The sequence below is a fragment of the Lissotriton vulgaris genome, chromosome 7 (assembly GCF_964263255.1).
Source record: "Lissotriton vulgaris chromosome 7, aLisVul1.2, whole genome shotgun sequence".
Lineage (NCBI taxonomy): Eukaryota > Metazoa > Chordata > Amphibia > Caudata > Salamandridae > Lissotriton > Lissotriton vulgaris.
The window spans coordinates 1141029-1164688 of record NC_141695.1 but is presented as its reverse complement, the minus strand read 5'-3'; the positions used below and the strand labels follow the sequence as shown (position 1 = coordinate 1164688).

At 52.0% G+C, this 23660-nt stretch overlaps 1 protein-coding gene across 1 annotated transcript in view; it reads right to left on the bottom strand.

Moving 5' to 3' along the window:
• Positions 1-23660, bottom strand: part of LOC147700475 (uncharacterized) — a 466495-nt gene that overhangs the window by 6924 nt on the left and 435911 nt on the right. The window contains exon 14 of the mRNA XM_086929643.1: positions 15618-15722. Coding sequence (XP_086785769.1) covers positions 15618-15722 — 105 coding nt within the window. The remainder of the gene's footprint in view (positions 1-15617; positions 15723-23660) is intronic.

Sequence of the window (23660 nt, the reverse complement as noted above, 5' to 3'; positions counted from 1 at the left end):
TTAGGCTAGGGCTCCACAGACTCTACACTGATGAGTGACCCTCCCTGGCCTCTTACTTAGGCTAGGGCTCCACAGACTCTACACTGATGAGTGACCCCTCCCTGGCCTCTTAGGCTGCGACTCCACAGACTCTACACTGATGAGTGACCCCTCCCTGGCCTCTTACTTAGGCTGGGACTCCACAGACTCTACACTGATGAGTGACCCCTCCCTGGCCTCTTACTTAGGCTGGGACTCCACAGACTCTACACTGATGAGTGACCCCTCCCTGGCCTCTTAGGCTGGGACTCCACAGACTCTATACTGATGAGTGACCCCTCCCTGGCCTCTTACTTAGGCTGGGACTCCACAGACTCTACACTGATGAGTGACCCTCCCTGGCCTCTTACTTAGGCTAGGGCTCCACAGACTCTACACTGATGAGTGACCCTCCCTGGCCTCTTACTTAGGCTAGGGCTCCACAGACTCTACACTGATGAGTGACCCCTCCCTGGCCTCTTAGGCTGGGACTCCACAGACTCTACACTGATGAGTGACCCTCCCTGGCCTCTTACTTAGGCTGGGACTCCGCAGACTCTACACTGATGAGTGACCCCTCCCTGGCCTCTTACTTAGGCTAGGGCTCCACAGACTCTACACTGATGAGTGACCCTCCCTGGCCTCTTACTTAGGCTTGGGCTCCACAGACTCTACACTGATGTGTGACCCTCCCTGGCCTTTTAGGCTGGGACTCCACAGACTCTATACTGATGAGTGACCCCTCCCTGGCCTCTTACTTAGGCTAGGGCTCCACAGACTCTACACTGATGAGTGACCCCTCCCTGGCCTCTTAGGCTGGGACTCCACAGACTCTATACTGATGAGTGACCCTCCCTGGCCTCTTACTTAGGCTTGGACTCCACAGACTCTACACTGATGAGTGACCCTCCCTGGCCTCTTACTTAGGCTGGGACTCCACAGACTCTACACTGATGAGTGACCCTCCCTGGCCTCTTACTTAGGCTAGGGCTCCACAGACTCTACACTGATGAGTGACCCTCCCTGGCCTCTTACTTAGGCTGGGACTCCACAGACTCTACACTGACGAGTGACCCCTCCCTGGCCTCTTACTTAGGCTTGGACTCCACAGACTCTACACTGATGAGTGACCCTCCCTGGCCTTTTACTTAGGCTTGGACTCCACAGACTCTACACTGATGAGTGACCCTCCCTGGCCTCTTACTTAGGCTGGGACTCCACAGACTCTACACTGATGAGTGACCCTCCCTGGCCTCTTAGGCTGGGGCTCCACAGACTCTACACTGATGAGTGGCCCCTCCCTGGCCTCTTACTTAGGCTGGGACTCAACAGACTCTATACTGATGAGTGACCCTCTCTGGCCTCTTACTTAGGCTGGGACTCCACAGACTCTACACTGATGAGTGACCCCTCCCTGGCCTCTTACTTAGGCTGGGACTCCACAGACTCTACACTGACGAGTGACCCCTCCCTGGCCTCTTAGGCTGGGACTCAACAGACTCTACACTGATGAGTGACCCCTCCCTAGCCTCTTAGGCTGGGACTCCACAGACTCTATACTGATGATTGACCCCTCCCTGGCCTCTTACTTAGGCTGGGACTCCACAGACTCTACACTAATGAGTGACCCTCCCTGGCCTCTTACTTAGGCTGGGACTCCACAGACTCTACACTGATGAGTGACCTCTCCCTGGCCTCTTACTTAGGCTAGGGCTCCACAGACTCTACACTGATGAGTGACCCCTCCCTGGCCTCTTAGGCTGGGGCTCCACAGACTCTACACTGATGAGTGACCCCTCCCTGGCCTCTTACTTAGGCTAGGGCTCCACAGACTCTACACTGATGAGTGACCCCTCCCTGGCCTCTTAGGCTTGGACTCCACAGACTCTACACTGATGAGTGACCCTCCCTGGCCTCTTACTTAGGCTGGGACTCAACAGACTCTATACTGATGAGTGACCCTCCCTGGCCTCTTACTTAGGCTGGGACTCCACAGACTCTACACTGATAAGTGACCCCTCCCTGGCCTCTTACTTAGGCTAGGGCTCCACAGACTCTACACTGATGAGTGACCCCTCCCTGGCCTCTTAGGCTGGGACTCCACAGACTCTACACTGATGAGTGACCCCCTCCCTGGCCTCTTAGGCTGGGGCTCCACAGACTCTACACTGATGAGTGACCCTCCCTGGCCTCTTACTTAGGCTTGGGCTCCACAGACTCTACACTGATGAGTGACCCCTCCCTGGCCTCTTAGGCTGGGACCCCACAGACTCTACACTGATGAGTGACCCCTCCCTGGCCTCTTAGGCTGGGACTCCACAGACTCTACACTGATGAGTGACCCCTCCCTGGCCTCTTAGGCTAGGGCTCCACAGACTCTACACTGATGTGTGACCCTCCCTGGCCTCTTAGGCTGGGACTCCACAGACTCTACACTGATGTGTGACCCTCCCTGGCCTCTTAGGCTGGGGCTCCACAGACTCTACACGGATGAGTGACCCCTCCCTGGCCTCTTAGGCTGGGACTCCACAGACTCTATACTGATGAGTGACCCTCCCTGGCCTCTTACTTAGGTTTGGACTCCACAGACTCTACACTGATGAGTGACCCTCCCTGGCCTCTTACTTAGGCTTGGACTCCACAGACTCTACACTGATGAGTGACCCTCCCTGGCCTCTTACTTAGGCTGGGACTCCACAGAATCTACACTGATGAGTGACCCTCCCTGGCCTCTTAGGCTTGGACTCAACAGACTCTACACTGATGAGTGACCCCTCCCTGGCCTCTTAGGCTGGGACTCCACAGACTCTATACTGATGAGTGGCCCTCCCTGGCCTCTTACTTACCCTGGGACTCCACAGACTCTACACTGATGAGTGACCCTCCCTGGCCTCTTACTTAAGCTAGGACTCCACAGACTCTACACTGATGAGTGACCCCTCCCTGGCCTCTTAGGCTGGGACTCAACAGACTCTACACTGATGAGTGACCCCTCCCTGGCCTCTTAGGCTGGGACTCCACAGACTCTATACTGATGAGTGACCCCTCCCTGGCCTCTTACTTAGGCTTGGGCTCCACAGACTCTACACAGATGAGTGACCCCTCCCTGACCTCTTAGGCTGGGACTCCACAGACTATACTGATGAGTGACCCTCCCTGGCCTCTTACTTAGTCTTGGACTCCACAGACTCTACACTGATGAGTGACCCTCCCTGGCCTCTTACTTAGGCTAGGGCTCCACAGACTCTACACTGATGAGTGACCCTCCCTGGCCTCTTACTTAGGCTGGGACTCAACAGACTCTATACTGATGAGTGACCCTCCCTGGCCTCTTACTTAGGCTGGGACTCCACAGACTCTACACTGATGAGTGACCCCTCCCTGGCCTCTTACTTAGGCTTGGACTCCACAGACTCTACACTGACGAGTGACCCCTCCCTGGCCTCTTAGGCTGGGACTCAACAGACTCTACACTGATGAGTGACCCCTCCCTGGCCTCTTAGGCTGGGACTCTACAGACTCTATACTGATGAGTGACCCCTCCCTGGCCTCTTACTTAGGCTGGGACTCCACAGACTCTACACTGATGAGTGACCCTCCCTGGCCTCTTACTTAGGCTTGGACTCCACAGACTCTACACTGATGAGTGACCATCCCTGGCCTCTTACTAAGGCTAGGACTCCACAGACTCTATACTGATGAGTGACCCCTCCCTGGCCTCTTACTTAGGCTAGGGCTCCACAGACTCTACACTGAGATGTGACCCTCCCTGGCCTCTTAGGCTGGGACTCCACAGACTCTATACTGATGAGTGACCCCTCCCTGGCCTCTTACTTAGGCTTGGGCTCCACAGACTCTACACGGATGAGTGACCCTCCCTGGCCTCTTACTTAGGCTTGGACTCCACAGACTCTACACTGATGAGTGACCCTCCCTGGCCTCTTACTTAGGCTGGGACTCCACAGAATCTACACTGATGAGTGACCCTCCCTGGCCTCTTAGGCTTGGACTCAACAGACTCTACACTGATGAGTGACCCCTCCCTGGCCTCTTAGGCTGGGACTCCACAGACTCTATACTGATGAGTGGCCCTCCCTGGCCTGTTACTTAGGCTGGGACTCCACAGACTCTACACTGATGAGTGACCCTCCCTGGCCTCTTACTTAGGCTGGGACTCCACAGACTCTACACTGATGAGTGGCCCTCCCTGGCCTCTTACTTACCCTGGGACTCCACAGACTCTACACTGATGAGTGACCCTCCCTGGCCTCTTACTTAGGCTAGGACTCCACAGACTCTACACTGATGAGTGACCCCTCCCTGGCCTCTTACTTAGGCTGGGACTCCACAGACTCTACACTGACGAGTGACCCCTCCCTGGCCTCTTAGGCTGGGACTCAACAGACTCTACACTGATGAGTGACCCCTCCCTGGCCTCTTAGGCTGGGACTCCACAGACTCTATACTGATGAGTGACCCCTCCCTGGCCTCTTACTTAGGCTTGGGCTCCACAGACTCTACACGGATGAGTGACCCCTCCCTGGCCTCTTAGGCTGGGACTCCACAGACTCTATACTGATGAGTGACCCTCCCTGGCCTCTTACTTAGGCTAGGGCTCCACAGACTCTACACTGATGAGTGACCCTCCCTGGCCTCTTACTTAGGCTAGGGCTCCACAGACTCTACACTGATGAGTGACCCCTCCCTGGCATCTTACTTAGGCTGGGACTCCACAGACTCTACACTGATGAGTGACTAGTCAGTGGCCTCTTATTTAGGCTAGGGCTCCACGGACTCTATACTGATGAGTGACCCTCCCTGGCCTCTTACTTAGGCTTGGACTCCACAGACTCTACACTGATGAGTGGCCCTCCATGGCCTCTTACTTAGGCTTGGACTCCACAGACTCTACACTGATGAGTGACCCTTCCTGGCCTCTTACTTAGGCTGGGACTCCACAGACTCTACACTGATGAGTGACCCTCCCTGGCCTCTTACTTAGGCTAGGACTCCACAGACTCTACACTGATGAGTGACCCCTCAATGGCCTCTTACTTAGGCTAGGACTCCACAGACTCTACACTGATGAGTGACCCTCCCTGGCCTCTTACTTAGGCTGGGACTCCGCAGACTCTACACTGATGAGTGACCCCTCCCTGGCCTCTTACTAAGGCTAGGATTCCACAGACTCTACACTGATGAGAGACACCTCAATGGCCTCTTACTTAGGCTAGGACTCCACAGACTCTACACTGATGAGTGACCCCTCACTGGCCTCTTACATAGACTTGGACTCCACAGACTCTACACTGATGAGTGACCCCTCAATGGCCTCTTACTTAGGCGAGGACTCCACAGACTGTACACTGATGAGTGACCCCTCACTGGCCTCTTACATAGACTTGGACTCCACAGACTCTACACTGATGAGTGACCCTCCCTGGCCTCTTAGGCTGGGACTCCACAGACTCTACACTGATGCGTGACCCCTCCCTGGCCTCTTAGGCTAGGACTCCACAGACTCTACACTGATGAGTGACCCCTCCCTGGCCTCTTAGGCTGGGACTCCGCAGACTCTACACTGATGAGTGACCCCTCCCTGGCCTCTTACTTAGGCTAGGACTCAACAGACTCTACACTGATGAGTGACCCCTCCCTGGCCTCCTAGGCTGGGACTCCACAGACTCTATACTGATGAGTGACCCCTCCCTGGCCTCTTACTTAGGCTGGGACTCCACAGACTCTACACTGATGAGTGACCCTCCCTGGCCTCTTACTTAGGCTGGGACTCCACAGACTCTACACTGATGAGTGACCCCTCCCTGGCCTCTTAGGCTGGGACTCCACAGACTCTATACTGATGAGTGACCCCTCCCTGGCCTCTTACTTAGGCTGGGACCCCACAGACTCTGAACTGATGAGTGACCCCTCCCCGGCCTCTTACTTAGGCTGGGGCTCCACAGACTCTACACTGATGAGTGACCCCTCCCTGGCCTCTTACTTAGGCGAGGACTCCACAGACTCTACACTGATGAGTGACCCCTCCCTGGCCTCCTAGGCTGGGACTCCACAGACTCTATACTGATGAGTGACCCCTCCCTGGCCTCTTACTTAGGCTGGGACTCCACAGACTCTACACTGATGAGTGACCCTCCCTGGCCTCTTAGGCTGGGACTCCACAGACTCTACACTGATGAGTGACCCCTCCCTGGCCTCTTAGGCTGGGACTCCACAGACTCTATACTGATGAGTGACCCCTCCCTGGCCTCTTACTTAGGCTGGGACTCCGCAGACTCTACACTGATGAGTGACCCCTCCCTGGCCTCCTACTGAGGCTGGGGCTCCACAGACTCTACACTGATGAGTGACCCCTCCCTTGCCTCTTACTTAGGCTGGGGCTCCAAAGACTCTACACCGATGAGTGACCCTCCTTGGCCTCTTACTTAGGCTAGGACTCCACAGACTCTACACTGATGAGTGACCCCTCCCTTGCCTCTTACTTAGGCTGGGGCTCCACAGACTCTACACCGATGAGTGACCCTCCTTGGCCTCTTACTTAGGCTAGGACTCCACAGACTCTACACTGATGAGTGACCCCTCCCTGGCCTCTTACTTAGGCTGGGACTCCGCAGACTCTACACTGATGAGTGACCCCTCCCTGGCCTCTTACTTAGGCTGGGACTCCGCAGACTCTACACTGATGAGTGACCCCTCCCTGGCCTCTTAGGCTGGGACTCGACAGACTCTATACTGATGAGTGACCCTCCCTGGCCTCTTACTTAGGCTTGGACTCCGCAGACTCTACACTGATGAGTGACCCCTCCCTGGCCTCTTACTTAGGCTGGGACTCCGCAGACTCTACACTGATGAGTGACCCCTCCCTGGCCTCTTACTGAGGCTGGGGCTCCACAGACTCTACACTGATGAGTGACCCCTCCCTGGCCTCTTACTTAGGCTAGGACTCCACAGACTCTACACTGATGAGTGATCCCTCCCTGGCCTCTTACTTAGGCTGGGGCTCCACAGACTCTACACTGATGAGTGACCCTCCCTGGCCTCTTACTTAGGCTAGGGCTCCACAGACTCTACACTGATGAGTGACCCTCCCTGGCCTCTTACTTAGGCTAGGGCTCCACAGACTCTACACTGATGAGTGACCCCTCCCTGGCCTCTTACTTAGGCTAGGACTCCACAGACTCTACACTGATGAGTGACCCCTCCCTGGCCTCTTAGGCTGCGACTCCACAGACTCTACACTGATGAGTGACCCTCCCTGGCCTCTTACTTAGGCTGGGACTCCACAGACTCTACACTGATGAGTGACCCCTCCCTGGCCTCTTACTTAGGCTGGGACTCCACAGACTCTATACTGATGAGTGACCCCTCCCTGGCCTCTTACTTAGGCTGGGACTCCGCAGACTCTACACTGATGAGTGACCCCTCCCTGGCCTCTTACTGAGGCTGGGGCTCCACAGACTCTACACTGATGAGTGACCCCTCCCTTGCCTCTTACTTAGGCTGGGGCTCCAAAGACTCTACACCGATGAGTGACCCTCCTTGGCCTCTTACTTAGGCTAGGACTCCACAGACTCTACATTGATGAGTGACCCCTCCCTTGCCTCTTACTTAGGCTGGGGCTCCACAGACTCTACACCGATGAGTGACCCTCCTTGGCCTCTTACTTAGGCTAGGACTCCACAGACTCTACACTGATGAGTGACCCCTCCCTGGCCTCTTACTTAGGATGGGACTCCGCAGACTCTACACTGATGAGTGACCCCTCCCTGGCCTCTTACTTAGGCTGGGACTCCGCAGACTCTACACTGATGAGTGACCCCTCCCTGGCCTCTTAGGCTGGGACTCCACAGACTCTATACTGATGAGTGACCCTCCCTGGCCTCTTACTTAGGCTTGGACTCCACAGACTCTACACTGATGAGTGACCCTCCCTGGCCTCTTACTTAGGCTGGGACTCCACAGACTCTACACTGATGAGTGACCCTCCCTGGCCTCTTACTTAGGCTAGGGCTCCACAGACTCTACACTGATGAGTGACCCTCCCTGGCCTCTTACTTAGGCTGGGACTCCACAGACTCTACACTGACGAGTGACCCCTCCCTGGCCTCTTACTTAGGCTTGGACTCCACAGACTCTACACTGATGAGTGACCCTCCCTGGCCTTTTACTTAGGCTTGGACTCCACAGACTCTACACTGATGAGTGACCCTCCCTGGCCTCTTACTTAGGCTGGGACTCCACAGACTCTACACTGATGAGTGACCCTCCCTGGCCTCTTAGGCTGGGGCTCCACAGACTCTACACTGATGAGTGGCCCCTCCCTGGCCTCTTACTTAGGCTGGGACTCAACAGACTCTATACTGATGAGTGACCCTCTCTGGCCTCTTACTTAGGCTGGGACTCCACAGACTCTACACTGATGAGTGACCCCTCCCTGGCCTCTTACTTAGGCTGGGACTCCACAGACTCTACACTGACGAGTGACCCCTCCCTGGCCTCTTAGGCTGGGACTCAACAGACTCTACACTGATGAGTGACCCCTCCCTAGCCTCTTAGGCTGGGACTCCACAGACTCTATACTGATGATTGACCCCTCCCTGGCCTCTTACTTAGGCTGGGACTCCACAGACTCTACACTAATGAGTGACCCTCCCTGGCCTCTTACTTAGGCTGGGACTCCACAGACTCTACACTGATGAGTGACCTCTCCCTGGCCTCTTACTTAGGCTAGGGCTCCACAGACTCTACACTGATGAGTGACCCCTCCCTGGCCTCTTAGGCTGGGGCTCCACAGACTCTACACTGATGAGTGACCCCTCCCTGGCCTCTTACTTAGGCTAGGGCTCCACAGACTCTACACTGATGAGTGACCCCTCCCTGGCCTCTTAGGCTTGGACTCCACAGACTCTACACTGATGAGTGACCCTCCCTGGCCTCTTACTTAGGCTGGGACTCAACAGACTCTATACTGATGAGTGACCCTCCCTGGCCTCTTACTTAGGCTGGGACTCCACAGACTCTACACTGATAAGTGACCCCTCCCTGGCCTCTTACTTAGGCTAGGGCTCCACAGACTCTACACTGATGAGTGACCCCTCCCTGGCCTCTTAGGCTGGGACTCCACAGACTCTACACTGATGAGTGACCCCCTCCCTGGCCTCTTAGGCTGGGGCTCCACAGACTCTACACTGATGAGTGACCCTCCCTGGCCTCTTACTTAGGCTTGGGCTCCACAGACTCTACACTGATGAGTGACCCCTCCCTGGCCTCTTAGGCTGGGACCCCACAGACTCTACACTGATGAGTGACCCCTCCCTGGCCTCTTAGGCTGGGACTCCACAGACTCTACACTGATGAGTGACCCCTCCCTGGCCTCTTAGGCTAGGGCTCCACAGACTCTACACTGATGTGTGACCCTCCCTGGCCTCTTAGGCTGGGACTCCACAGACTCTACACTGATGTGTGACCCTCCCTGGCCTCTTAGGCTGGGGCTCCACAGACTCTACACGGATGAGTGACCCCTCCCTGGCCTCTTAGGCTGGGACTCCACAGACTCTATACTGATGAGTGACCCTCCCTGGCCTCTTACTTAGGTTTGGACTCCACAGACTCTACACTGATGAGTGACCCTCCCTGGCCTCTTACTTAGGCTTGGACTCCACAGACTCTACACTGATGAGTGACCCTCCCTGGCCTCTTACTTAGGCTGGGACTCCACAGAATCTACACTGATGAGTGACCCTCCCTGGCCTCTTAGGCTTGGACTCAACAGACTCTACACTGATGAGTGACCCCTCCCTGGCCTCTTAGGCTGGGACTCCACAGACTCTATACTGATGAGTGGCCCTCCCTGGCCTCTTACTTACCCTGGGACTCCACAGACTCTACACTGATGAGTGACCCTCCCTGGCCTCTTACTTAAGCTAGGACTCCACAGACTCTACACTGATGAGTGACCCCTCCCTGGCCTCTTAGGCTGGGACTCAACAGACTCTACACTGATGAGTGACCCCTCCCTGGCCTCTTAGGCTGGGACTCCACAGACTCTATACTGATGAGTGACCCCTCCCTGGCCTCTTACTTAGGCTTGGGCTCCACAGACTCTACACAGATGAGTGACCCCTCCCTGACCTCTTAGGCTGGGACTCCACAGACTATACTGATGAGTGACCCTCCCTGGCCTCTTACTTAGTCTTGGACTCCACAGACTCTACACTGATGAGTGACCCTCCCTGGCCTCTTACTTAGGCTAGGGCTCCACAGACTCTACACTGATGAGTGACCCTCCCTGGCCTCTTACTTAGGCTGGGACTCAACAGACTCTATACTGATGAGTGACCCTCCCTGGCCTCTTACTTAGGCTGGGACTCCACAGACTCTACACTGATGAGTGACCCCTCCCTGGCCTCTTACTTAGGCTTGGACTCCACAGACTCTACACTGACGAGTGACCCCTCCCTGGCCTCTTAGGCTGGGACTCAACAGACTCTACACTGATGAGTGACCCCTCCCTGGCCTCTTAGGCTGGGACTCTACAGACTCTATACTGATGAGTGACCCCTCCCTGGCCTCTTACTTAGGCTGGGACTCCACAGACTCTACACTGATGAGTGACCCTCCCTGGCCTCTTACTTAGGCTTGGACTCCACAGACTCTACACTGATGAGTGACCATCCCTGGCCTCTTACTAAGGCTAGGACTCCACAGACTCTATACTGATGAGTGACCCCTCCCTGGCCTCTTACTTAGGCTAGGGCTCCACAGACTCTACACTGAGGTGTGACCCTCCCTGGCCTCTTAGGCTGGGACTCCACAGACTCTATACTGATGAGTGACCCCTCCCTGGCCTCTTACTTAGGCTTGGGCTCCACAGACTCTACACGGATGAGTGACCCTCCCTGGCCTCTTACTTAGGCTTGGACTCCACAGACTCTACACTGATGAGTGACCCTCCCTGGCCTCTTACTTAGGCTGGGACTCCACAGAATCTACACTGATGAGTGACCCTCCCTGGCCTCTTAGGCTTGGACTCAACAGACTCTACACTGATGAGTGACCCCTCCCTGGCCTCTTAGGCTGGGACTCCACAGACTCTATACTGATGAGTGGCCCTCCCTGGCCTGTTACTTAGGCTGGGACTCCACAGACTCTACACTGATGAGTGACCCTCCCTGGCCTCTTACTTAGGCTGGGACTCCACAGACTCTACACTGATGAGTGGCCCTCCCTGGCCTCTTACTTACCCTGGGACTCCACAGACTCTACACTGATGAGTGACCCTCCCTGGCCTCTTACTTAGGCTAGGACTCCACAGACTCTACACTGATGAGTGACCCCTCCCTGGCCTCTTACTTAGGCTGGGACTCCACAGACTCTACACTGACGAGTGACCCCTCCCTGGCCTCTTAGGCTGGGACTCAACAGACTCTACACTGATGAGTGACCCCTCCCTGGCCTCTTAGGCTGGGACTCCACAGACTCTATACTGATGAGTGACCCCTCCCTGGCCTCTTACTTAGGCTTGGGCTCCACAGACTCTACACGGATGAGTGACCCCTCCCTGGCCTCTTAGGCTGGGACTCCACAGACTCTATACTGATGAGTGACCCTCCCTGGCCTCTTACTTAGGCTAGGGCTCCACAGACTCTACACTGATGAGTGACCCTCCCTGGCCTCTTACTTAGGCTAGGGCTCCACAGACTCTACACTGATGAGTGACCCCTCCCTGGCATCTTACTTAGGCTGGGACTCCACAGACTCTACACTGATGAGTGACTAGTCAGTGGCCTCTTATTTAGGCTAGGGCTCCACGGACTCTATACTGATGAGTGACCCTCCCTGGCCTCTTACTTAGGCTTGGACTCCACAGACTCTACACTGATGAGTGGCCCTCCATGGCCTCTTACTTAGGCTTGGACTCCACAGACTCTACACTGATGAGTGACCCTTCCTGGCCTCTTACTTAGGCTGGGACTCCACAGACTCTACACTGATGAGTGACCCTCCCTGGCCTCTTACTTAGGCTAGGACTCCACAGACTCTACACTGATGAGTGACCCCTCAATGGCCTCTTACTTAGGCTAGGACTCCACAGACTCTACACTGATGAGTGACCCTCCCTGGCCTCTTACTTAGGCTGGGACTCCGCAGACTCTACACTGATGAGTGACCCCTCCCTGGCCTCTTACTAAGGCTAGGATTCCACAGACTCTACACTGATGAGTGACACCTCAATGGCCTCTTACTTAGGCTAGGACTCCACAGACTCTACACTGATGAGTGACCCCTCACTGGCCTCTTACATAGACTTGGACTCCACAGACTCTACACTGATGAGTGACCCCTCAATGGCCTCTTACTTAGGCGAGGACTCCACAGACTGTACACTGATGAGTGATCCCTCACTGGCCTCTTACATAGACTTGGACTCCACAGACTCTACACTGATGAGTGACCCTCCCTGGCCTCTTAGGCTGGGACTCCACAGACTCTACACTGATGCGTGACCCCTCCCTGGCCTCTTAGGCTAGGACTCCACAGACTCTACACTGATGAGTGACCTCTCCCTGGCCTCTTAGGCTGGGACTCCGCAGACTCTACACTGATGAGTGACCCCTCCCTGGCCTCTTACTTAGGCTAGGACTCAACAGACTCTACACTGATGAGTGACCCCTCCCTGGCCTCCTAGGCTGGGACTCCACAGACTCTATACTGATGAGTGACCCCTCCCTGGCCTCTTACTTAGGCTGGGACTCCACAGACTCTACACTGATGAGTGACCCTCCCTGGCCTCTTACTTAGGCTGGGACTCCACAGACTCTACACTGATGAGTGACCCCTCCCTGGCCTCTTAGGCTGGGACTCCACAGACTCTATACTGATGAGTGACCCCTCCCTGGCCTCTTACTTAGGCTGGGACCCCACAGACTCTGAACTGATGAGTGACCCCTCCCCGGCCTCTTACTTAGGCTGGGGCTCCACAGACTCTACACTGATGAGTGACCCCTCCCTGGCCTCTTACTTAGGCGAGGACTCCACAGACTCTACACTGATGAGTGACCCCTCCCTGGCCTCCTAGGCTGGGACTCCACAGACTCTATACTGATGAGTGACCCCTCCCTGGCCTCTTACTTAGGCTGGGACTCCACAGACTCTACACTGATGAGTGACCCTCCCTGGCCTCTTAGGCTGGGACTCCACAGACTCTACACTGATGAGTGACCCCTCCCTGGCCTCTTAGGCTGGGACTCCACAGACTCTATACTGATGAGTGACCCCTCCCTGGCCTCTTACTTAGGCTGGGACTCCGCAGACTCTACACTGATGAGTGACCCCTCCCTGGCCTCCTACTGAGGCTGGGGCTCCACAGACTCTACACTGATGAGTGACCCCTCCCTTGCCTCTTACTTAGGCTGGGGCTCCAAAGACTCTACACCGATGAGTGACCCTCCTTGGCCTCTTACTTAGGCTAGGACTCCACAGACTCTACACTGATGAGTGACCCCTCCCTTGCCTCTTACTTAGGCTGGGGCTCCACAGACTCTACACCGATGAGTGACCCTCCTTGGCCTCTTACTTAGGCTAGGACTCCACAGACTCTACACTGATGAGTGACCCCTCCCTGGCCTCTTACTTAGGCTGGGACTCCGCAGACTCTACACTGATGAGTGACCCCTCCCTGGCCTCTTACTTAGGCTGGGACTCCGCAGACTCTACACTGATGAGTGACCCCTCCCTGGCCTCTTAGGCTGGGACTCGACAGACTCTATACTGATGAGTGACCCTCCCTGGCCTCTTACTTAGGCTTGGACTCCGCAGACTCTACACTGATGAGTGACCCCTCCCTGGCCTCTTACTTAGGCTGGGACTCCGCAGACTCTACACTGATGAGTGACCCCTCCCTGGCCTCTTACTGAGGCTGGGGCTCCACAGACTCTACACTGATGAGTGACCCCTCCCTGGCCTCTTACTTAGGCTAGGACTCCACAGACTCTACACTGATGAGTGACCCCTCCCTGGCCTCTTACTTAGGCTGGGGCTCCACAGACTCTACACTGATGAGTGACCCTCCCTGGCCTCTTACTTAGGCTAGGGCTCCACAGACTCTACACTGATGAGTGACCCTCCCTGGCCTCTTACTTAGGCTAGGGCTCCACAGACTCTACACTGATGAGTGACCCCTCCCTGGCCTCTTACTTAGGCTAGGACTCCACAGACTCTACACTGATGAGTGACCCCTCCCTGGCCTCTTAGGCTGCGACTCCACAGACTCTACACTGATGAGTGACCCTCCCTGGCCTCTTACTTAGGCTGGGACTCCACAGACTCTACACTGATGAGTGACCCCTCCCTGGCCTCTTACTTAGGCTGGGACTCCACAGACTCTATACTGATGAGTGACCCCTCCCTGGCCTCTTACTTAGGCTGGGACTCCGCAGACTCTACACTGATGAGTGACCCCTCCCTGGCCTCTTACTGAGGCTGGGGCTCCACAGACTCTACACTGATGAGTGACCCCTCCCTTGCCTCTTACTTAGGCTGGGGCTCCAAAGACTCTACACCGATGAGTGACCCTCCTTGGCCTCTTACTTAGGCTAGGACTCCACAGACTCTACACTGATGAGTGACCCCTCCCTTGCCTCTTACTTAGGCTGGGGCTCCACAGACTCTACACCGATGAGTGACCCTCCTTGGCCTCTTACTTAGGCTAGGACTCCACAGACTCTACACTGATGAGTGACCCCTCCCTGGCCTCTTACTTAGGCTGGGACTCCGCAGACTCTACACTGATGAGTGACCCCTCCCTGGCCTCTTACTTAGGCTGGGACTCCGCAGACTCTACACTGATGAGTGACCCCTCCCTGGCCTCTTAGGCTGGGACTCCACAGACTCTATACTGATGAGTGACCCTCCCTGGCCTCTTACTTAGGCTTGGACTCCGCAGACTCTACACTGATGAGTGACCCCTCCCTGGCCTCTTACTTAGGCTGGGACTCCGCAGACTCTACACTGATGAGTGACCCCTCCCTGGCCTCTTACTGAGGCTGGGGCTCCACAGACTCTACACTGATGAGTGACCCCTCCCTGGCCTCTTACTTAGGCTAGGGCTCCACAGACTCTACACTGATGAGTGACCCTCCCTGGCCTCTTACTTAGGCTAGGGCTCCACAGACTCTACACTGATGAGTGACCCTCCCTGGCCTCTTACCTAGGCTAGGGCTCCACAGACTCTACACTGATGAGTGACCCCTCCCTGGCCTCTTACTTAGGCTAGGACTCCACAGACTCTACACTGATGAGTGACCCCTCCCTGGCCTCTTAGGCTGCGACTCCACAGACTCTACACTGATGAGTGACCCTCCCTGGCCTCTTACTTAGGCTGGGACTCCACAGACTCTACACTGATGAGTGGCCCCCGATCAAGGTCAAGCATAGGGCAATTACTCCAAAAACTCTTGAACCATACAGCACCCTCAGGCCCCACAGCATATGACTACAATTCCAAAACCTCTTCAGTGATGTGGGGGCCCAAGCAGAATGCTGTGGTTCTGCCCCCAACCATGCCTGACCTGTGACCTCACCGTCTTTGCTCTGCTGAGTCACCATGAGGACATCCGCCTTCTCCAGGGACAGCTCATCGTGTTCTCGCGCCTTGTAGGACTTCAAGCACTGGACCTGGGGGTGATCTGGAGGGAGAAGGGGGAGGGAGGGAGTGAGTGAGTGAGTGTACCGACTACAGAGGAAAGACCATCAAGAAAGGGAGGGAAGGAGAGGCAGAATCGGTGTATTGAAGCAAAGAGGCCAGCTAGAGAGAGAAGTGAGAGAGGAGACTGAAAGAGGAGAGGAAGGAAGTGATGAAAGAGGAGAGAAAGGAAGAGATGAAAGAGGAGGAGAGACAGGAAGTGAAGAAAGAGGAGAGAAAGAAAGTGAAGAAAGAGGAAACAGGAGAGAAAGGAAGAGAAGAAAGAGGTGAGAAAGAAAGAGGAGAAAGAGGAGAGAAAGAAAGTGAAGAAAGAGGAGGAGAGAAAGGACGTGAAGAAAGAGGAGGAGAGAAAGGAAGTGAAGAAAGAGGAAAGAGGAGAGAAGAAGAAAAGAAAGGTGAGAGAAAGAAAGAGAAGAAAGAGGAGAGAAAGAAAGTGAAGAAAGAGGAGGAGACAAAGGAAGTGAAGAAAGAGGAGAGAAAGAAAGTGAAGAAAGAGGAAAGAGGAGAGAAAGGAAGAAAAGAAAGAGGAGAGAAAGGAAGTGAAGAAAGAGGAGAGAAAGAAAGTGAAGAAAGAGGAGGAGAGAAAGGAAGTGAAGAAAGAGGAGAGAAAGAAAGTGAAGAAAGAGGAGAGAAAGAAAGTGAAGAAAGAGGAGAGAAAGAAAGTGAAGAAAGAGGAGAGAAAGAAAGTGAAGAAAGAGGAGGAGAGAAAGGAAGTGAAGAAAGAGGAGGAGAGAAAGGAAGTGAAGAAAGAGGAGAGAGGAGAGAAAGGAAGTGAAGAAAGAGGAGAGAAAGAAAGTGAAGAAAGAGGAAAGAGGAGAGAAAGGAAGAAAAGAAAGGTGAGAGAAAGGAAGAGAAGAAAGAGGAGAGAAAGAAAGTGAAGAAAGAGGAGGAGAGAAAGGAAGTGAAGAAAGAGGAGAGAAAGAAAGTGAAGAAAGAAGAGGAGAGAAAGGAAGTGTAGAAAGAGGAAAGAGGAGAGAAAGGAAGTGAAGAAAGAGGAGAGAAAGGAAGTGAAGAAAGAGGAGAGAGAAAGAAAGTGAAGAAAGAGGAGAGAAAGGTAGTGAAGAAAGAGGAGAGAAATGAAGTGAAGAAAGAGGAGAGAAAGAAAGTGAAGAAAGAGGAGAGAAAGGAAGTGAAGAAAGAGGAGAGAAAGGAAGTGAAGAAAGAGGAGGAGAGAAAGGAAGTGAAGAAAGAGGAAAGAGGAGCGAAAGGAAGTGAAGAAAGAGGAGAGAAAGGAAGTGAAGAAAGAGGAGAGAGAAAGAAAGTGAAGAAAGAGGAGAGAAAGGAAGTGAAGAAAGAGGAGAGAAAGGCAGTGAAGAAAGAGGAGAGAAAGAAAGTGAAGAAAGAGGAGAGAAAGGAAGTGAAGAAAGAGGAGAGAAAGGCAGTGAAGAAAGAGGAGGAGAGAAAGGAAGTGAAGAAAGAGGAAAGAGGAGCGAAAGGAAGTGAAGAAAGAGGAGAGAAAGTGGGATGCACATTCAATTACTGGGCTGGCTTCTATCTCCTTTTTCATACATGAGTTTCATCACAGCACCTCTCCTAATATGTTGCCTTCTTCCACCCACCAGTATTTAATTTCAAGATCACAGCCATAGGATTATCTGGGCCAGCAGCTCATTAATTCTAATATTATTTTTTTTGATATTCAGAATTAAATAGAACTTCGCAGTTATGGGGTCACATTCTCGGCCAAGGCGGCTAGCATTGGTTTTAGGGATTGCATAAAAAGTATTAAGATGTAAAACCCAATTGTTCTCAGTGATTATACAGTGACTTTGCATAAGATTTAAAGATATTTTTTGCAAGTGTCAAAATTGTTTTTTATCCCCCTTCAAATAACTTCAGTTTTACATACATAGAAAGCATGTTTTTTTTATTAGCAAATTATACTTTTTTAGGTCTCGGCCTAGAGACGCGCAAAGCGCGTTCTCGGCAGAGAACTATTGTGATCATGTCAGCTGCCAAAGCTGACAAAAGGAGACAAGAGCTGGGCACGCGCCCAGCAATCCTAATGGGAGAGGGAGCGACAAGGGCTGGCCACGCGTGGATTCAGTTGCGCGCACGCTCACGGCGCCAGTGTCCCCGCCGCGCGCTGATCACTGCTCTCTTCCCGGCCAGCATCCAGAAGTTTCGCAACGCAGTGAGGGCACTGAGAGGTAGGTGCTTGTTACAGTTGTCATCTGTTTGGGGTATTTGAACCCGGGACAAATGTAACCGCCCGCGTTTAAGGCTCAGATGAATCGCATTTTGCACTGTCGGCTAACGTGTGTGGGCGTGCAAAAGGGTTAACTTGAATTGACGACGCTATGGGTGCCTGACCCGTGCATGTGTTCGGGATATCCATTTTAGTTCAGATTTCATGATTCTATGGTGACTGTGCCCGGACTTGCACCAGGTCGGCAGGATTTAAGAGGCAGCCAGTAAGGACTCCCGCTTTTCTAGAGGTGAACAGCTTGTGGTATTATTAAGAGGCATTCTTTCTACGTCTTAAATAAACCAGTCACACGAACTTTGGAAACTTGTGCAAAGTCTATACTTATACGGACAAACTGAGTGTGAAACCGAAATACATTTTGTATTATTTCACGCCGTTTACAACTGGTGTGTAAGTGTCGGCCGCTTTCTCTTCCCAGTGCATTTTATCTGCTCTTGCTGTCGATTCTAGTTAGTGCTTTGTTTATAAAGCCCCAGCGACGGCTAAAGTGCATGGCTTTTAACTCTGGGCAGTGGCTGTGGATGCGTCACAGGTATTTGTTTGTGGCATTTAGTATTTTCTGAGATACCTGGCCAATTGTTTTCCTTCTCTAGCCAGGTGCCAATATCCACATCTTCCGAAAGCGAGCAAAGTGCTAAAGAAACGCAGAAAATTCTTGAAAAGTGTTTCCTTGACAGCACAGGCTTATTCTCATTAACCACTGGTTTAACCACTAACCTTGGGTTCCAGAGTATTGTGCTAATCTCGCTGTAAAGTGCTTCAGTGCCTCACCAGGAGTAGTAAGTGTAATATAAATGGAGTTGCAATAACAGTCCAGCACGAACTGTTCGCCTTGGTGCTCTCTAGTTGGCCACTTCCTAAAGTGGCGAGTGGGCAAAAAAAGATGGACTGGATTGGTAACTGAAGTAATATGTGCGGGGCAATGTAATGCTTATGGATATAATGCGCGCACTGCACCACCATTATTAAAGATCAGTGCACTGATATTTATACCTTTGAAATAAACTGTGCACCACATTTCTAATGGAATGGAATGTGTTGCTGTTATCTGTCTCACTGAAACGTGTGGGACACCAGGCCTACACAACGAAATATGTACACTGCGCTGTTTTAGCAATGACATGTCTGCACTTGAATTTTTGTATTTATATGGCGCTTACTACCCATGGCGAGGCGTTGAAATGCACCACTATCACCAATAAAACGTGCAACGCCCTGACATTAGCACTAAAAAACGAGTGCAACGAATACCTTCTTCCCAAAAAATAAACTGTGTGCTTTGCAACATTACCCACGCCATGGACGTGTGAAATGACCCACGCTTCCTAAAATGAAATATGTTCAAATACTTGGTTTACGCTGCTAGTCCTATAAAAGAACTTGTCGCGGTGGCCCTTTCATTCTTATCAATGACGTGCACCAAGCGCGGCTGGCATAAGTGAAGCGTGCAGTGCACGGCTACTACAAAAAATGAAATATGTTTAGAAGGCGCCGAGATTCCAAAAACATGAAATGTGTGTAGCACCCCATCGGGCCTGAAAGTGAGCTGCGCACTGCTGCTAACATCAATAACCTGTGTTCTGTGCACGGTGATTCACAGCCGTGAAATGTTTCCCAGACACTATTGATCACATAACTTGTGTGAGCAGGGTTCACTAAATTCCTTGTGCACAACGTGTCACTACTTATTGCAATCCGAATTGTGCCGCGCACCACTATGCATAACAATAAAAGTGTGCTCGGCACTATCCTTTCTAAAACTAAAGTACGTGCAACGCACCACGGTTAACTGCAATGCAATACCTGTCAAGCAACACTTTTAAACTAATAAAAATGTTGAATGCATCACGATTCATAAAAAAGAAAACTGTTTCAGAGCACCCCAGTTGTATTCATTAAATGTGTGCGATGCACCATGAGTCCTCAAATGAAAAGTATCCAATGCACGACCATGTAAAATTAATTGAATGTGATCCTTGCACCCCTATTCCTCCAAATAGAATGTGTTCAATCAACTTAAAATGAAATATATGCATTGGACTGCTAGTTCTAAAACTGGAAGAAGTGTAATATATCACTATTCAAGTAAATCGAATATATCCAGTACACCACGAATACTAAAATAGAAATAGTGCACTACTATTACTAACAAGCACTGGCATAGCCAATAGGTCTCGCTTTTACGACCTCTGCTGCATAACTAAATACTTATAAGGTCCCAAAGGCGAGACCTATTGGCTATGCCAATGCTTGTATTTGAAAGGATTCACAGCTCGAGACGCACAGCCACACACACACACAACCACACACACACACAACCACACACACAGCCACACACACACAGCCACACTGCCGCCACACACACAGCCGCACACACACACAGCCGCACACACACACACAGCCGCACACACACACACAGCCGCACACACAGCGCCGCACACACACAGCCACACACACACACACAGCCACACACACAACCACACACACACACACAACCACACACACAACCACACACAACCACTCACACAGACAACCACACACACATACACCACCACACACACACACACACACCACCACACACACCACCACACACATACACACAACCACACACGCAACAACACTGTCAGTGCACACTTTCACCAGGCACAGGCACCATCAGTCAGAGCACGCTTTCACTGGGCACAAACACCACCAGCCGTCAGTGCACGTTTTCATCAGACACACACCACCAGCCGTCAGTGCACACTTTAAACAAGTACACACACCACCAACCGTCAGTACACGCTTCCACCAGGCACACACACCACCAGCCGGCAGTGCATACTTCCACCAGGCACACACACCACCAGCCATCAGTGCACAATTTCTACAGGCACACACACCACCAGCCATCAGTGCACGCATCAATTGTTAACGCATCCACAAATAACTATTGTAGGAATCGCAGTATGGCGCACTTTACTTTCAAACATATTCATCTAAAGCGCAGCATGCCACCACTGCTACAAAAATAAATACACATTTTTTTGGCCTACAATTTATAGACTCTTGGTGCAATTGGTGTTGCAATATTAAGCAATGCCAATAGCTCAAACTTAATTAACCCGAGACCTATTGCATTGTATGCATGTAAATGCTTGTTTTCTAAAGTTGCAAACCTTAGAAAATGTAAGTTTATATGGGAATTTTATTTTAAAGCGTTAATGTCTTCCGAATTGAGCTTTTTAGTTTTTGACAAGATACATCATGCAAGCTGTAAGGAGACACATCAAATTTAGTTTGACACAATTTCCAAGACTTCTCATGAAGTGTAACCTTTAAAGATGCAACTAGATCATCCACTGTTGGTCTATGCCAGACCGACCTATCCTCAATTAAATGACATTCTTCGGCGCAGATTGCGTTGTTTGATATTGTAAAAGCCCCTGGAAGCTGGTGTGATCCGCTTCAGCCGTGACCTCATAGTGTTCTACTTGTTTGAGCTGACCTCTTTCATAAATCCAGTCTTCCTTCTACACTAATGAGGTCTTAAGAGCCATTGGGTCTCTACCTTCCCGTTCAAGCAAGTATCATCCACCTCTGAACGTTCTTGGAAATTTCCATCTGGAATTTTTAGCAACCCTACAGCCAAAACGGCTGAACAGAAGTCATCCAAATTTGCCAGAAAGCGGAATCGTTATCTAGAAGTGTGCTTTTGATATTTGGTGTAAATCCGTTCAGTAGTTTTTGAGAAATTAAGGGCATATTTACAAGGAAATGGTGCAGTCCGGTACTGTGGCAAATTTTGCAGCGACTTAAAAAATGCAGGGATGCACTGTTTTTACAAGAATATGGTGTAACTCTGTGTTTTTCCTTGCGCTGGTGCTCAAAATAACTACCTATAGCCAACACAGACACCCCAACTGATCCTATCACTCACCAAAGGCCCCAACACCGCCAAAACCAACCTACATGAAGGCATGAAAGAAGTAGCAGAGTGGATGAAGCACAGTCGTCTGAAACTGAACTCAGACAAAACAGAAGTCCTTATCTTAGGCACCTCCCCCTCCGCTTGGGACGACTCTTGGTGGCCAGAGGCCCTTGGAAAAGCACCCATCCCGACGGACCACGCACGAAACCTGGGCGTCATCCTGGATTCCTCTCTCTCGATGAACAGACAAGTCAACGCCGTCTCATCATCATGCTTCAACATCCTCCGCATGCTCAAAAAAACATTTTGCTGGATCCCCACCGAAACCAGAAAGACAGTCACCCATGCACTGGTTACAAGTCGCCTGGACTTCGGAAACACCCTATACGCCGGTATCACCGCAAAACTCCAGAAAAAACTACAACGCATCCAGAACGCATCAGCCAGACTCATACTTGACATCCAGCGTAAAGAACACATCTCTGGCCACCTGAAAAACCTCCACTGGCTCCCCGTCAATAAGAGGGTTACTTTCCGACTCCTAACCCACGCACACAAAGCACTCTACGAACTTGGACCCGAATGCCTCAACACACGACTTTCCTTCTACACCCCCCCTCGCCAGCTTCGATCTTCCAACCAAGCCCTTGCGACCATTCCTCGCATCAATAAAACCACCATGGGAGGTAGATCCTTCTCCTACCTGGCAGCAAAAACCTGGAACTCTCTCCCCACCCACCTACGTCTCACTCAGAACCACCTAGCATTCAGAAAGCAACTTAAAACCTGGATATTCGACAAGTAACTCCCTTCCCCTCCTCAAGCGCCTTGAGACCCTCTGGGTATGTAGCGCGCTATATAAATTTCTGACTTGACTTGACTTGACTTGACACCCTTACACCGTCGTGCGAGGGTGCTTGCGTTGCAGGGATGCGTGTGTATCAATATTGGGGAGATGCTACTTCATTCTGCAGCACACATAGAAGTTGCAAAAAGTCATTTTTTAATGATTATTTTTGTGCAGGAAGGGACAGCGATCAATGACGGCGTTTTGCTTCATCTATGTGCACTGAGGAATGCAGCACACACAGCAAATGCGAAAATGAGGAGAGAAATAAGAATTTCGTCTTGTTGCGCCAATCTTACGCCTGCTTATACATGCATCAGATTTACACAACCTTGTAAATCTGGGGCAGCGTGAACAAGGCGTGAATGCTGCGGTGGAACGCTGACGTCCACACCCATTTCACGCCCCTTTCATTTAGAAAATGATGTGAAAAGGGTAACCTATATACCCAAAGCAGCATTAAGCCACGCAAATGGGCTTAATACTGCTTTGTGAATGTGGTGAAGTGTATTGCGCCAACCTAACGTCGACAAAAGTGACGTTCCGGTGGCGCAATCCCTTTGGAATTGTGCCCGAAGTTTCACAATTTATAGTTATCTCAATGGTTGGGTCTGTAAGAGTCCTACAAGATTCCCACAGGTTAGCAACTTCAAATAAAGGAACGATCTGATTGGCCCCAAGGGCTTTTTATCTATTGGCCTTATTGCTCCTGTGAGAGCAAGAGGCTCCCGTGAGTCCCGCACGAGCACTCCCTCTGCTTTGCTGCCCGCAAGATAGCTGCATGGTTACATGGCTGTGGGCACAGTCTCACTGTTCCAAATATGACAAATAATTAAGATATAAGTGAGCAGGGTAGGAATACCCTGTCCTTCTAGCCCTTGTGGGGGGGGGGGGGGGGGGTCCATGAGAGATCACCCAGGGTCAAATCTTAAAATATATGTTTTTAGGGTGCTGT